General features: G+C 40.7%; 1 protein-coding gene across 4 annotated transcripts in view; it reads left to right on the top strand.

Annotated features, from left to right (window-relative positions):
* SORCS2 (sortilin related VPS10 domain containing receptor 2) overlaps positions 1–8,272 on the top strand; it is an 843,820-nt gene extending 835,548 nt beyond the window's left edge. For 2 of the 4 annotated variants that reach the window (XM_073342594.1, XM_073342597.1), the window contains exons 26-28: positions 2,241–2,398; positions 4,585–4,664; positions 5,006–8,272. In XM_073342594.1, coding sequence (XP_073198695.1) covers positions 2,241–2,398; positions 4,585–4,664; positions 5,006–5,029 — 262 coding nt within the window. In that variant the 3' untranslated portion in view covers positions 5,030–8,272. Of the gene's footprint in view, positions 1–2,240; positions 2,399–3,786; positions 3,833–4,584; positions 4,665–5,005 lie in introns of those variants that run through there. The other 2 variants (XM_073342595.1, XM_073342596.1) reach the window with 2 other exon arrangements.
* Positions 8,273–14,479: the final 6,207 nt, after the last annotated feature.

The raw sequence follows: 14,479 nt of genomic DNA on the forward strand, positions 1-14,479 counted from the left end.
AAAAAGAGTACTTGTGGCACCTTAGAGACTAACCAATTTATTTGAGCATAAGCTTTCGTGAGCTACAGCTCATTCATCGGATGCTGTAGCTCACGAAAGCTCATGCTCAAATAAATTGGTTAGTCTCTAAGGTGCCACAAGTCCTCCTTTTCTTTTTGCCTTTTCACAGTCTCAGATACCTCCTCTCCCTCCCCTTTACCCCATTCATTTTAAAATCCTGTTAAAAATTACACTCGTTGTTGTTAAAAATATCCATGGACTTGCTGCAACCAAACTCAAGGATCTTTCTCTGTATTCACCCCCTTGCATCCTGTCCTTGAGTACCACCACCAATCTCACCACTCTTGGAGCAGAGTTTCTAATCTTCCCTCATCATTGATTTCCCATCTCATTTACACTTTCAGAAGAAAACCTCCCCTCCCCCCACCTTTGCCTATATTACTATTGTGTTGCATGAGAGCAAGTGTAGTCCCAATCCTAGCCATTTAGTTATAAAAACAGGTACTAATTTGATGATCCATATTTTATTAAAATCAAAATAATACCATGTAGAAAAGGCAGACTTCCAAAATGAATGGGACAAAGTAAGTCATGACTGCTCTAAAGCACAAAGAAGTCATTCATCTGAACATTAACCTCAAAACTAACACCACAATAAATACTCTATTCAATGTATTTTCATTATTATTGTTACTGTTACTTTAAATGCTGATAGCATGCTCCAGTACTCTGTATTATTTACATTTCAAAATCTTTAGTAGTAAGAAACAGTAGGAGGGGGATGAAAGAAAGATGGCCGAACAGACACACTATCCCTACTCATTTAAGCTATTCCTATCCTATTCCTCATGTAGTATCTGCCTTCTGAAGCCAGTGATTATGGTTTATTCATTTTCTAGAGGATAGATTAAGCGTTTCTTTGGAATATAATATGCATATAGTAAACAGTGTGTGTTCTAGGCTGATTAGGGTTGTAATGTAGAAAAAACACAGCCCTACTGTCCAGAATAATTTCTAGAAAGATGTGGGACCAAGAGACCATATACCTCTAAACTCTTATTGGTTTAGAATATCAGAATTCCTTTTTAATAGTTATTTAAAAGCTGCTGATGCTTTCTTGTAGCATGAATTGTATTAGGGCACCTAGAGCTGGTATCGGCATCTTTTTATCATTATTTAAATAAACATAAATAAAATGCCATCTTTCTCCTGAAGAGTGTCTTATCTCCTGGTTATGAAGACCCTTGGAGCCAGGACTGGGTGCTTTGATTTGCTATATATATTTTTAAATAAACCTTTTCAGTATGTTTTAATATTGTACAACACTGTGACTACCTCAGCAGAGGGGTTGATGAAGACACTATGGAAATTAAACTATGATGTCATACTGCTATTGTTCCCAGCTGGGCCACTGACTCTATGCAACCAGGGGCAGTTTGCTTTACCTCTCTTGTCTTCAGCAGCTATTAAACTGAGGTAACCTCAGGGCTGCTGTAGTGCAGTGTTTCTCAGTTGGTGGGTCACGACTCCCAGGGTCACGAAAGGCAGTCGGCAGGGGCAGGGGGTACGAGGCACTGAAAATGTTATTACAATCTGAAAAGCTTGCTGCACACCCTGACCTGTGAAGGTCCAGTATTGTCTGTCAATCCCTCGAAACAACACACACATAAACTTATTGTTGTTAGCATTGATACAAGGTCACAAAATTTCTTTTAACTTTGAATAAGGTGTTGTCATACTGCTGCAGAGTAAGACATAACTAATTGATGCTTTGTCATCCTTCTATGATGACATTTTCGGAATGCAAGAAATATTATTTATTCACATGTTTTCAGCTTCAAGTGTTTTTTTTAAATTATTATTTTTTTAAAATTATTAAATCAGTAAATATCTGAACAAAAAACAAAAAAGATCTGTGTTTATATAGAAATCCTTATATCAAAACCAGGCAAGTTCTTGATACCTATCTAGAAAATTCTTATAAAATGTAATAGGGATAAAACCAATGAGCTTTTGTAGATATTAGTAGGAAATCTATAGCTATTACTCTAAAATCCTATAGAATTAAATAGAAAATGTATTACCATAGAGTTCTATTGGCTGATTTAAAAATTCAGTGGAAACATTGTTCTTTATTTAATTCTATAGGATTTTTCCATAGGGGTTTGAGGTTAATATGATTAATTGTATATAATATGAAACTAAATTCCATCAAAGGATATTTTTCCTGTGCTATTTAGGAAACTGCCAGGCAGAAACGTCTATGCCCAGATGCACAACGAAAAAGAACAGGAGATGACAAGCCCTGTTAATCACAGTGAGGACACCCAGAACATCATCCAGGGTGAGGAGTTTATTGATGATGATCTGGATTCTCAAACGCTAGGTAACGCAAGAGGTAACTTCACCTTCACTTTATTAACATCTCAATTAGTATTTTGTTTGCTTTGTTTTTTTAAATTACGTTTTAATGTTTGCATTTTTAGTATCTTCATTTTTATACTCAGCTTCAAGAGGAATCGATTGGTAAACTGCTAACAAGGAAACACTTCTTTTATCCTCCTTTTTTGTTTTGTTTTAAATTCAGTCTATTCTGCTGATTTTTTATGACATGCCATATAAATACACAGTATGTAAGGTAGTACAATGCACTGTCATGAGATATATGTGAACAACATTAGGAAGATCGTACAATAAGCAGTATAGATTATAATTGATTAACTTCACTAGCATTTAAATTAACTTGAGCATGCCCTGAAATCAAAGTGTAATGAATTTTAGGCAGAGAGAAATGATATGTAGAATGAATGTTTCCATAATGCAGGGTAGATTATAAGGAGGTGTCCTCTCTTTTAGACACATTAAATGAATTCCCAAATACAAAACTTCATTGAATTCATCCTATTTTGAGTCCTGACTTGCCAGTATCCAATGGACAGTCATTAGAATTCCCATTCAGGAATCTTTTATGAATGTCTCTTAGAGCAGATGATTCAAAGTTAAATGAAAGTGCTTGTCTAGGCAATTCATGAGTATGCTGAATGTAATGTAGAGAGCTAGTCTAAAATATTCCAAATGTATTGAGAACACAGAACAGCCTGAAAAGTGTAGCTCACAAAGGAAGATCGTCTAGTGCTGCTTCGGACAACTCTGTGAAAATGGAACATCTGACCCTAAATCTCAGGCTTTTATAAAACTGGCTGAAATGGTGGTAGAGACAGACAACTGTGAGGTTAAATGGCTTCATTAACCCTACATAGAGGGCTAAGATCAGCCACGGAGGGCAGACGTCCTGGAAGTCCTTCTTTATCTCTTTGTTATTCTTACTATCTATCTCTAACTGTCTTTTGTTGTTGTTTTAATTTTCCTTAGCTGAACCATATGCTGCCATTTGCTTTGATTTTAGCTTTGATGAAAGGGAAAAAACATATTTCACCTGGAAATTGTTTTTGCCCAGATCTGTACGTTTTTTAACAAATTGCACACACTAAAATTCGTTGTTTTCATGAAAACCCTTCAAACAGAACCTTGATTATACTACAAAGCTCTACCAATACTGTAGCACTGCAGATGACCCTGGGACACAAAAATTGTTTGCATGACAAGATTGTTTCAATGATCTCATCTCTAGAATAGACTCCTGAATGCCAAGGAGGTACTCTCAGGGTTCTTCAGTTAATGTGAAGCACTCATAGCCACTTAGCGTATATCAGGTACTCTTTAGCCACAATCTTCCTCTTGCAGTTGTGTAATACCTCTTACTGTTTTTGCATATGTGCTGCTTAGGATGAAGGATATGGGAATGAAGAAGCTCTACCCGGATTTACAACCCATTCAAAAATAATCTCCTTGCCTGATCACTGTAGGCTATATTTGGTCTGATCCTGCACTCCTTACCTTCCATTGAGGTCAGTAAGAGTGTTGCTTGAGTAAAGAGTCCAGGACCAAGACCTGCCAATGAGGAAGTCTTAAGTTAGACAGTTAACAAATGCAAATCTGAAAGTGACCTGCAGTTCTGCCAGGTTGTCAGCACCAGCAGACATCCAGGGGAACAGGAATAGCTCATGTCCTTGGGTCAGAGCCATCTATGTTTATCAGCTGCCAGACAGTGTTAAAACATATAAGACTTTTTCTTGCTATACTTCTACACCGTGCACTTTTTGTTGTTTGCCTTCAATATAGCCTTCAATAGCACCCAACGCTACATAGGAAATCTTCCTAGTTGTCTCAGTATTGTGCTGTTTTGTCTGGCTGAAGTATGAAGCATATCACCATCCCTACTGAAATATTAAATTCTGTTTTATGTCATTATTTTCAGCTGGTTCATATGCTCTGGAGATTCCTACTTATGCTGATGGGATTTTCCCCCCTATTCTAGAGATCACTATCGTAGCCTCCTCTCCATGCACAGCTGGGTTTTACAAACCTGGTTTTCTGTTTGCTCTCTCTCTTTTCATAACTTTTGAATTGTCACAGTACAGTATTTCCAGACTCACCCATCCACTTTTTTTGTTTTCTATATATTTTGTTGCCTACTTTATCGCAACCCCCACCTTGGGACTCCTCAACTCCATTTCCTTGCAGTGACTCCTTCTGGGAGAGGTGGAAACTTGAACAGCTACAGAGTTCCCTTATTGCTGATGCCGATCAGTGTCCAGTCCCAGGTCAGTGGCATGTTGAATGGAAGCCTCAGGTTCCATTCTCCTCCCTCACCTGCTCCCCTCAAGACAACTACACCTTTTTAAGCTGCAAAGAGAACCACCTTATGCTGTCACTGGGATAGAAACACTAGGAATTCTAACAACCATCATGAGCAGACACTTTAAAGCACTGAAGTAGAAAGTATGTTGTAGGTACACTGAGCTGCTGCACCACCTGCACCTGAACTGTTGTTTGATAAGACAACCATCTAATTTGATTGTCTTGTCTCTGCAATAAAAGGGGAATGTATAGTAAAATGCTCAAAATATACTAATGTTAGTATTTTGTTTTTATATTTTTTTAGGCAATCACTCAGGCGTGGTTTTGAGCATTAACTCCAGAGAGATGCACAGTTACCTGGTTAGCTGATGTTTACAGCTGAACACAAAAACCGAAAGACTCTTCTCTGTATTGTTTAATTTTTCCCTGGGGATGTCACCAAATGGCAAACATGGCTGTACCTGCTGGAGGAAAGTAGGTTCCTAAACAGTCTTGAAATTACAAGTGTCCATCATCTGTTACTGTAGAATGAGAACTTGTTACAATTCAAACTCAAACTAAGGTAGCAAATTTGTAGCCCTTGGCATACTAGATGCCACATTTTCTCTGTCCTGTATATGTTCTAGTTCTTTATGTTCAGTTTTAGAAGGACTGGACTTTAGTTCTTTTTATTGGCTAGGGTGTTCAGTGGAAGACTGAAATTCAACAGCCCTGAAGAGTTGACTTTAAAAAACCAGTAACTAGAAAGTACAAAGCAGATGGCTGGTTGTTCGCTCCAAATTTGTACTTGTTTAAAAGGCGGGGGCTGCCTGTTCTAGTTCAGCACTATGAGAGGAATGAGTAAGGAGATAAATGTACTCCTTAGCTCCTCTTCAATCCAAGTTCTTACCTTTAAAATGTGTGAGACAATCTAAGGAGCTTCAGCTCACTATGTGAGTCCCTGCTATAAATTGAATAAATAATGTGTTAAGACTTTTTGCAAGTAAAATGAGTCCTAAGAAACACCAAACAACACTCCCCGAGCCCACCCCACCCAAAAAACCCCACTAGCTTGGTGCTACTTCCAGACCAGGTGCTTTCACATCTAGAGGCTGGTTGGTATAAGTTGCTCTTCTGTCGTCTTCTAACTTAAGCACCTCCATCATGGCAGTTGCAAGACCAGTTATTATATAATAAACAATTCTGACTGCCTGTCCCTTTTTCTCTTTTTAAAAGTGTAAATACCTCTTTTAAGTAGCTTTTTGTATGTTTTTAAAAAATTTCTAATTTGAGGGCAGAGGCCTAATATATGTAAGAATTCTCCCCCAACTAGGTCAGTACAGCACACCAGAACCTTTAGTCCTACAGATACTTGGAGTTTCCCTATGTGTTCAGTTCCTGCCTCTGATGTAAGGAAGAGCAAACTCGCAGCTGAACTTCACCACCTTTGACGTGTTTGACAATCAGGAAGGATCATAGCAGGGAACTGATGCAATTTAAGGGATTGCACTTCATCAGTTTCACCACCAGGTGTCACTCTTATTCCCTCATCACTGAGCTGGGCCCTATTTCTGCAGGGAAGGGCAGTGAAACTGTCAAAGGAGCCAGATTGGGAGAGGCATGTGGGAGGGTCAGTTCAGAGTTTGCTTATCCCCAGGAGTCCTAAGGCATCACTAAATCCACATCTTGCAGGTTGTTTGTATGTGGGTTTTTGTAGGGATTTGTGTAGGAAATGAACCACAGCATGGTTCAGCCAAATGTTTGGCATCCCATGTATCACAGCTGCCTGGAATTAGGACACTCTCTCAGAAACCTATTTAATCTTTTCACCTTTTGCCTTGAACAGGGGATGACTAGCTCTTTTTTACTCACTGAATGTTGTACTAATGCTTGTAGCTAAATTTCCATACCACCTTCCTTAAAGGGATTATACTCAACTATATACTTGTGAATGACCAAGCAGTCATGCCGGTGAGACAGAATGGCACTATCTAAAAATTCTCCTATGCAGTAGGTCGCTTTTCCATGTAGCCAGGGAATTAATGATATCATGAAATATGCTTTCTTCAGAAACAACATGTTAGCATGCCACCTCCTATGTGGCAATATAAGCTCTCACAAAGCTCACAGAATCTGTGTGTGTAAAGCACAAGAAAATCTAGTTTAGGAACGAACAGTATGAAAGTGGATGGGAACATGTAAGGTCTGAATGCTTGAAAAGAGTGGCAAGTGCATGCCAACTGCTCAGGAAAAGGTCTGTTTGTAACCATCTCACAAAAATTTCATCTTGCAAAGCCCTACAGGGCCCTGCAAACTAACCCACAGAGAGATAGTAAATACTTGAGTTGACAATGCTGTATGCAGGACTAAGTATAATTCTGACACAGTCATAAGAACCAAAGACCAAAGGTCCATCTAGCCCAGTATTCTGTCTTCCGACAAAAAGAAAAGGAGGACTTGTGGCACCTTAGAGACTAACCAATCTATTAGAGCATAAGCTTTCGTGAGCTACAGCTCACTTCCTCAGATGCATATCGTGGAAACTGCAGCAGGCTTTATATATACACAGAGAATATGAAACAATACCTATTCCCACCCCACTGTCCTGCTGGTAATAGCTTATCTAAAGTGATTTCCAGCACAAATCCAGGTTTTCTCACCCTCCACCCCCCCACACAAATTCACTCTCCGACAGTGGCCAATGCCAGGTGCCCCAGAGGAAATGAACAGAACAGGTAATCATCAAGTGATCCATTCCTTGTCACCCATTCCCAGCTTCTGGCAGAGGCTAGGGACACCATCCCTGTCCATACTAGCTAATAGCTATTGATGGACCTATCTTCCATGAACGTATCTAATTCTTTTTTTAACTCTGTTATAGTCTTGGCCTTCACAACATCCTCCATTCATCCATTAGTGTCTGTGTCCTGGATTTTCTGAGGTGAAGTGCCAATACAAAATCATTAGTGCTTTGGAAGCCTACAGGACTGTTGCACCATGGGCTAGCCCTATTCACCAGCTCCTTACTGGTTTTAGGGGAAATGAACTAGAAATAATACAGTGAAACAAGATTGCAAACAACTTTTCCTGGGAAGTAAATTCAAAATAGGGCAGGAGAGTGGAGGATTGAACTCTTAAATAATGTAAAGAATTGAACTTCTATATTAGAGTCTTTTTGTTGGTCTGCTTGCAGGCTAAGGGAATTATAGGGACTAATTCACATACACTAATTTTATGCTTTGACAACTATTTTTATACATTTACAACAGTTTAATTCATGTTTCTGTTGACAGGAAACTCCTGCTGCAAAGCAAAATATTTAACTGTTGCGCAAGACTCTACTAGTCATTATCATTAATACTTAGCACTTATGTATGATGCTTGTAATCTTCCCAGCATTTTCCAACATTAACTAATTTAATTCTTGAAACACACCTGTGAGGTTGGTATAACATGACTCACAAATGTGGTGAGACACTGTTTTTTGAGGAGTTTTCAGTATTATTATGTCTGTGTAAATAATAGCCAGTAGACAATAAAGCAAGCCTTTTGAGTTCCTGACCAGAATGCCTTTATAATGGATTATTTCTAAAATGGGAGGACCTCATTCCCATGCAATGTGACTTGTTTTTTGTTTAAATGAAAATTCATACCTTTGATAGAGTTTGAATCTGTTTAATTATGCCCATGGGAGCACATTTTGTTTTTAAAGGAAGAAGTGTGTATATACACACACACACTTTTGTATCTCTTTATACAGAAAGATGGACAAATGCACAGAAATAATATGTACACACACGTGTATATATAGCTGTGTACACACATTTATATTGTGATGAACTGCCAAAATCTTAACAACCGGTTCCCTCCTCACCCCATGAGGGGGTCGTTGCCCACCCCTGCCCCCCCAGGACTTCTTCCCCATCCAACCTCCCACATTCCTTGTTGCTCCCCCCCCCGGGACCCCTGCCCCATCCACCCCCTTCCCGCTCCTCTGACTGCCCCCAGAACCGGTCAGGAGGGTCTCATGGGCCACCGTAGTGGGTGCCCACCCCTCCCCTAAGAGCCAGAAGGACCTGCCGGGGGGCGAGGTGGGGAGTCCCAGCGGTGCTTACCTGGGGCAGCTCCCAGGAAGCATCCGGCAAGTCTCTCTGGCTCCTAGGGGCAGGGTAGCATAACTAGGGGAGGAGCAGGGGGAGCGGCCACTCCCCACTGATCACATCAAAAGTGGTCCCTTAGGTGCCGATTCCGTGGGTGCTCCGGGGCTGGAGCACCCACAGGGAAAATTTAGTGCATGCGGAGCACCCACGGGGAAAATTTAGTGCGTGCAGAGCACCCACCGGCAGCTCCGCGCCCGGCCCCAGCTCACCTCACCGCCGCTCCGTCTCCTCTCCTGAACGTGCCACCCTGCTCCGCTTCTCTGCGCTCCCCACCGGCTTCCCGCGAATCAGCTGTTCGCATGGGAAGCCTGGGAGGGCTGAGAAGCAGGCAGCAGCTTCGCACTCAGTCCCAGGGAGGCAGAGGTGAGCTGGGTCGGGGAGCGGTTCCCCTGTGTGCCCCCAGGGTTACCTGCTGCGGTGTGGGCGGCCCTCCTTGCGCCTGCCACCCTCCATCCCCCCCGCCCCAGCTCGCCTCTGCCTCCCTGGGCCTGAGTGCGAAGCTGCCGCTTGCTTCTCAGCCCTCTCCGGCTTCCTGCACGAACAGCTGATTCACAGGAAGCTGGGGGTGCGGGGTGGAGAAGCAGAGCCGGGCGGCGCGTTCAGGGGAGGAGGCGGAGTGGAGGTGAGCTGGGGCCGGGTGCGGGGCGGGGTGGGAAGCTGCCGGTGGGTGCTCTGCACCCACCAAATATTCCCCTTGGGTGCTCCAGCCCTGGAGCACCCATGGAGTCGGCGCCTAAGGCGCCACTTTTGGCCGGTTCCCTCATGGAAAAACCGGTTCTAAAAGGGCTTCTAAATTTAACTACTGGTTCCAGCGAATGGGCTCCAGCTCACCACTGCATCTATAGATATGCACAGAGGCATACACACACACAAACCCTTATAATTATATTAAGTTCTAAGTGAGGAAGGACAACATTACGGGTAAGGAACAGGATTTGGGAAACAGGTGACCTGGGTTCTATTCCTGTGTCAGACAATCTTTGTGCATGACTTTGGGCAAGTCACTTAGGCCCAGTCTTTCAAGATATTTAGAAGCCTAACTCATGAGAATTAGGTACCTAAATAACTTTTAAAATCTGGGTCTTAACCTCTATGTACCTAAAAATGGGGATGGTAATACTTATCTATTTCACAGGGATATCATGAGGCTAAATGTGTTTGAGATCCTCCAAATGAAAGGACTATACATGCAAAGTATTAATCATTAATTATTTCTTTTTCTTAATGATTGTTAGGATTAAAAGTATCATTTAAAAGGTTATGAATAAATATGGAAACCAGTAGCCCCACACAAAGGTGTTAAGAGTGTTAAAAAGCAAAAATGTAGTTTCAGTCAAAGATAGCTTATGGAATAGCTAATTGTTGTATGTTGGCATCGTGACATCGCCATTGATTTTGCTAATCTGCACACGGCTTACTAATGTCTTAAATTTATTCGCATTCTGCAATGTTAATGAGTAAAAGACCTTATAATGTGGGTTCAGTGAGCCACTCACCACATCGACGTCTACCAGTGCTGGTACTGGACTATAAACAGCATAACTGACCATCTGTTGGCCTCATCTACATGTTGTTTCCTTCTTAGAATGCCAAGTGACTGACGCTGTAAAAACCATGCCTTGAGTTCTAGAATGATCCTTGGAGCCTTGACTCCTTCTCAGTAAGGCTGTCTTAAACAGAACCTAGGGCTAGGGCTGCCACCTTGGATTTCCTCTCTACATTATGTGGAACAGCTTCCGGGGGCTGATTTAGACAATTTCATTTCAGTTTTAAAACACTTCCTTCGTAGCAAGCTGCAGCATACTCACAAATGCATTCAAGAGGTTTACAAAATACCCCCTCCCCCCACATAGTATAAGTGAACTCCTCAAAAATAAATGCAATAAACTCCAAGGTGTGTCTGTGATACCTTTGGAGCACAGTTCATTGTGGTCCAGCCCCTTGTGTAGGCATTTACACCAGGTTAAAGCGGGTGTAAAATGCTTCCTTATTAGAATGATGAGTAGTTCTTTACTCCTTAAACAGTCTTCAGATTGAGTCATACATTTCTCATCAAATAGACTGAAATGAATGGAGGTACTAGAGGATTAAGGTACGGGTATTAATCAATGTTAGAAAGGGTGGTACAGGCTAGCCCCATGTTAACAACTGTTCAATCTTTGCATGTGAAATACCTTGGCAATGCTCGAGTTGTACGTACAACAAAAAGGTTATTTAGGAATAGATTTTGATACCCTTAAGCATACTGTGTCATAATTTACTCCACAAATAGCCCTGTTTGAGTTCAGTGGGACCACTCATGTAGTAAATAGTAAAATCTGAGTAAGAGTGTCAGAATCGGGTACTGGGATTCATCAAGATTTCCCTCTTTCATTCTGCATCCTATTTACCTCTGTTTTCTTTTGGCCAACTCCTGATACATTGAATTGTGCCTTACTTGAGTTGTATGATTTCAATGAGATTATTCAGGGAATCAGGTGCTTTTCAGCATGAGTAAGGATATCAAATTCTGGTGCTTCAGTTCTATAGTTACTGCTGGTTGGACTAGTGTAGCCAGATCAGTGTATCTCCATGTATCACCAGGGGCTAGTACAAGAATGAGACATTTTTCATATAACCTTTTAATGATTACTACTTGTTTTGCCTTTTTGATTAAAAATCCTCTCTAATGTTTTTGAGAGGCCTTCTGCCAGTAGATAGTGCCTCTTGAACTGAGGTCAGTAAAATGTAACTATAATGGTGGCTATTCTCCTCTACACTGTGTGATCCTGTGTGTGAAGAAACAATTTTCTTTCTCAAAGAATAAGAAATATGTTCATTTGTTTGCAGTGTCTTCTTAACATTTTGGTTCTAGGTGTGTCTTGACTGTTTAGACTTATCAAAAGTTTACTACATTGTAACTAGGCTTATGGCTATTTTCATTCAAATCATAGGTTTTATCACATACCCAATTTTATTTCATTGAAAAAATAGATTTGTTTTTGAGGGGAAGGAATTTTTTTTATTTTATTCCTATTCATTGGCATTCAAAGTCTTTGTTATACATGAGCATTTGATTGATACAGTGCTAAAGTCACCATCTCCATTTATATTTCAGCTGTTTAAGATTAGAATAAAAACTTCACATTATCTCCAAAATAATGAATTTTGGTTGGGAAGTTATTTTCAAGCATTTAACTTTTCGTATGTATTTTTCAGATCATTTCCAACTCAAAAATTCTATGATCTATCAGCTCACCAGTACATTCAAATGTAAACTTGTTCCGAGTATATTTTCTATTTTTTTCTCGAGTCTAGTCCCAAATGAATATGGCTTCCACAACTTTCCTTGTGACACTTATACAGTCTAATCAAGCTAATCTATGGAAGTACTTATATGATCTCCATCACTATAGTATTTGAGTGTCTGGAAGTAGAAATAGTATCTGCCCATAATTGTTTATATGATATTCAGCCTAAATATGTGAGTTCTTTATTTCCTCTTAATATTTTTAGTGGTAATCCTCTCATGCCATACTGTCTAATAAATCTTTACCTCTGATGTTTATGTCCTTCATATTTTTAGACTTTCGCTAGATAGTCACTTAAAAGCTCAGACTCATACAAATGCGGCCAGATTCTCAAAAGAGTTCCACTCCGATTTAGACACCAAAATAAGTGGCCAAATTTTTGAAAGTTATTCAGCATGTTGGGTGCAGAGCACTTTTGAATAACTGACCCTGGCAAGAGAGATGAAGATAAGACGTGCCCTAACCACTGAGCAATGGAATAGTCTGATGTGGACCAGTCCCTTGGTTTCTCCTCTTAAAGCTGTTCCACTTTGGATAGAGTCAGTGGAGCACGGAGACTGGCTCCTGGGTCTCCCAGATCCTGGGTGAGTGCTCTAACCACAAGGTTATAGAATCTTTCGTATGCTCACTTGTGCTCTCTCTTTCTTATTCTCCCTCCCCCTACCTCCCGCTCCCGCCATTTGAGTGGTCTGCTCCAATAAGCAGCTTCTGAGCATGTCTGCCATATTGGTGCCCTCAGGCAAGTTAGGGGGAGAAATGCCTATTTTCTCCTGGTTCATGTATTGCTCTGGTGCTTAAGATTATCCAGACACCTAGAGTGAGATTGCAGTGCACAAGCTCTGATGCAGAAACATAGGCACCTAGGGAACTTTTTTATTGCAAAAACTTAAGTGTGAAGTGAGCGTAGGCACCTACAGCATTCAGCAGCAGCTGAGTGGGGGTGAATACCCATGAGGCCTGATTCTAGGATTTAGGTGCCTAAGTCCCTTTGTGATCTAGCTCTAGGACATATGGCCTTAGGACTGCAGAAACATATAGTTACTATCGCATATGCATACCCTCTCCCTCTCTCTAAATGGATGAAAAAAAACCCAAGTGACATTAATTGTCACTAAAAGGAAAAAGTGGAGACATTCTTTTACACTGACAATTCTAATGATAATGATTTCTTTGCAACACCTGAAAACATTAACTGCATTTGAACTTTATTGATCATTCTTGATTTGTTTTTGTAGAATTTACATTATCATGGTGTGATAATTGATTGCAATAGAAAGGGTGTAAAGCCTTGCCATGTAGCGAAAATTCATACAGCAGTATACAACATTTCTTAAATACTATGCCTTTGTAGTGTATTTTCTTAGTACTATAATAGGGTTATTAACCACTTGTGAGACCAGGCTTTTTAAATATCATATGTTGAAATGTATCTTGTTTTTATTTTGCATGGTGCTAATGTTAATGGGCCGAATTCTGCCTTTTGATGCTTATATCAACTCCCTTTGACCAGAACACTAGCTGCTCTAAGGTCAAAATTTGGCCTACTCTGTACAAATGTGGTATCATTTCTCACTTCTTTCTTGTTTACGTACTTCAATCCAAATTTGGGTTCTGCACTGTAATGGCTCACGTAGGAAAACAGCAGCTTTTTAGACTAGTGGCCTTTAAGGCAGACAATCTGGTTATGGATTATAACAAAAAGTCAATAGGGCTGTGTGAGATGAGGAATTTATCACCTCAACAGCAGGAACACACACATCTGCGCATACACAAAGGATGCGAGGCAATAAAGCTACAGCCTGAGGCTCATGAGTGCCGCTTTGCTGATAAATCACTGATAAGTGACCCGGATTCATGGAAGAGAATTAAGACCAGAGAAACATTGTCAAATCCATACTGGAACTTTCTGATTGTGCTTCACCCAAAGTCTTGCAGGGCATACTACATACTGTTTTTTCAGGGCATAGTACATACTAAATTTCTATTTTTTGAAAAAGGAATGAGTAGTGCAGGAGAGGTACAATAGGTTTCCACATGAGTCTTTCCCTTATGGTATCCTGGAGTCAGGTGGTGGTTGGCTCATAAAAGGTTGTCTCAACTCAGTTGCTAGTGGCTGTTCAGCCACATCATAAAAACTGCCTTATAAGGCAGCAAATATTTTCAGTCTCCCCTGAGTTTACCTGCACAATTCCCAAGTTTTGCAGAGGAGGGTTGGGGTTGCGGGGGGAGTTGCACTGATGGGAAAAGCCAGCTCCAGATGTGTCCTCTCCCTTGCATAACTGCCTTGTCAAATTCTTCCCTTAGGTCCTCAGCTGATGTGATGGAACTCTGTTCCCTGCAGCTGAGAGA

Source organism: Lepidochelys kempii, chromosome 4 (assembly GCF_965140265.1).
Source record: "Lepidochelys kempii isolate rLepKem1 chromosome 4, rLepKem1.hap2, whole genome shotgun sequence".
Taxonomy (NCBI): Eukaryota; Metazoa; Chordata; order Testudines; family Cheloniidae; genus Lepidochelys; species Lepidochelys kempii.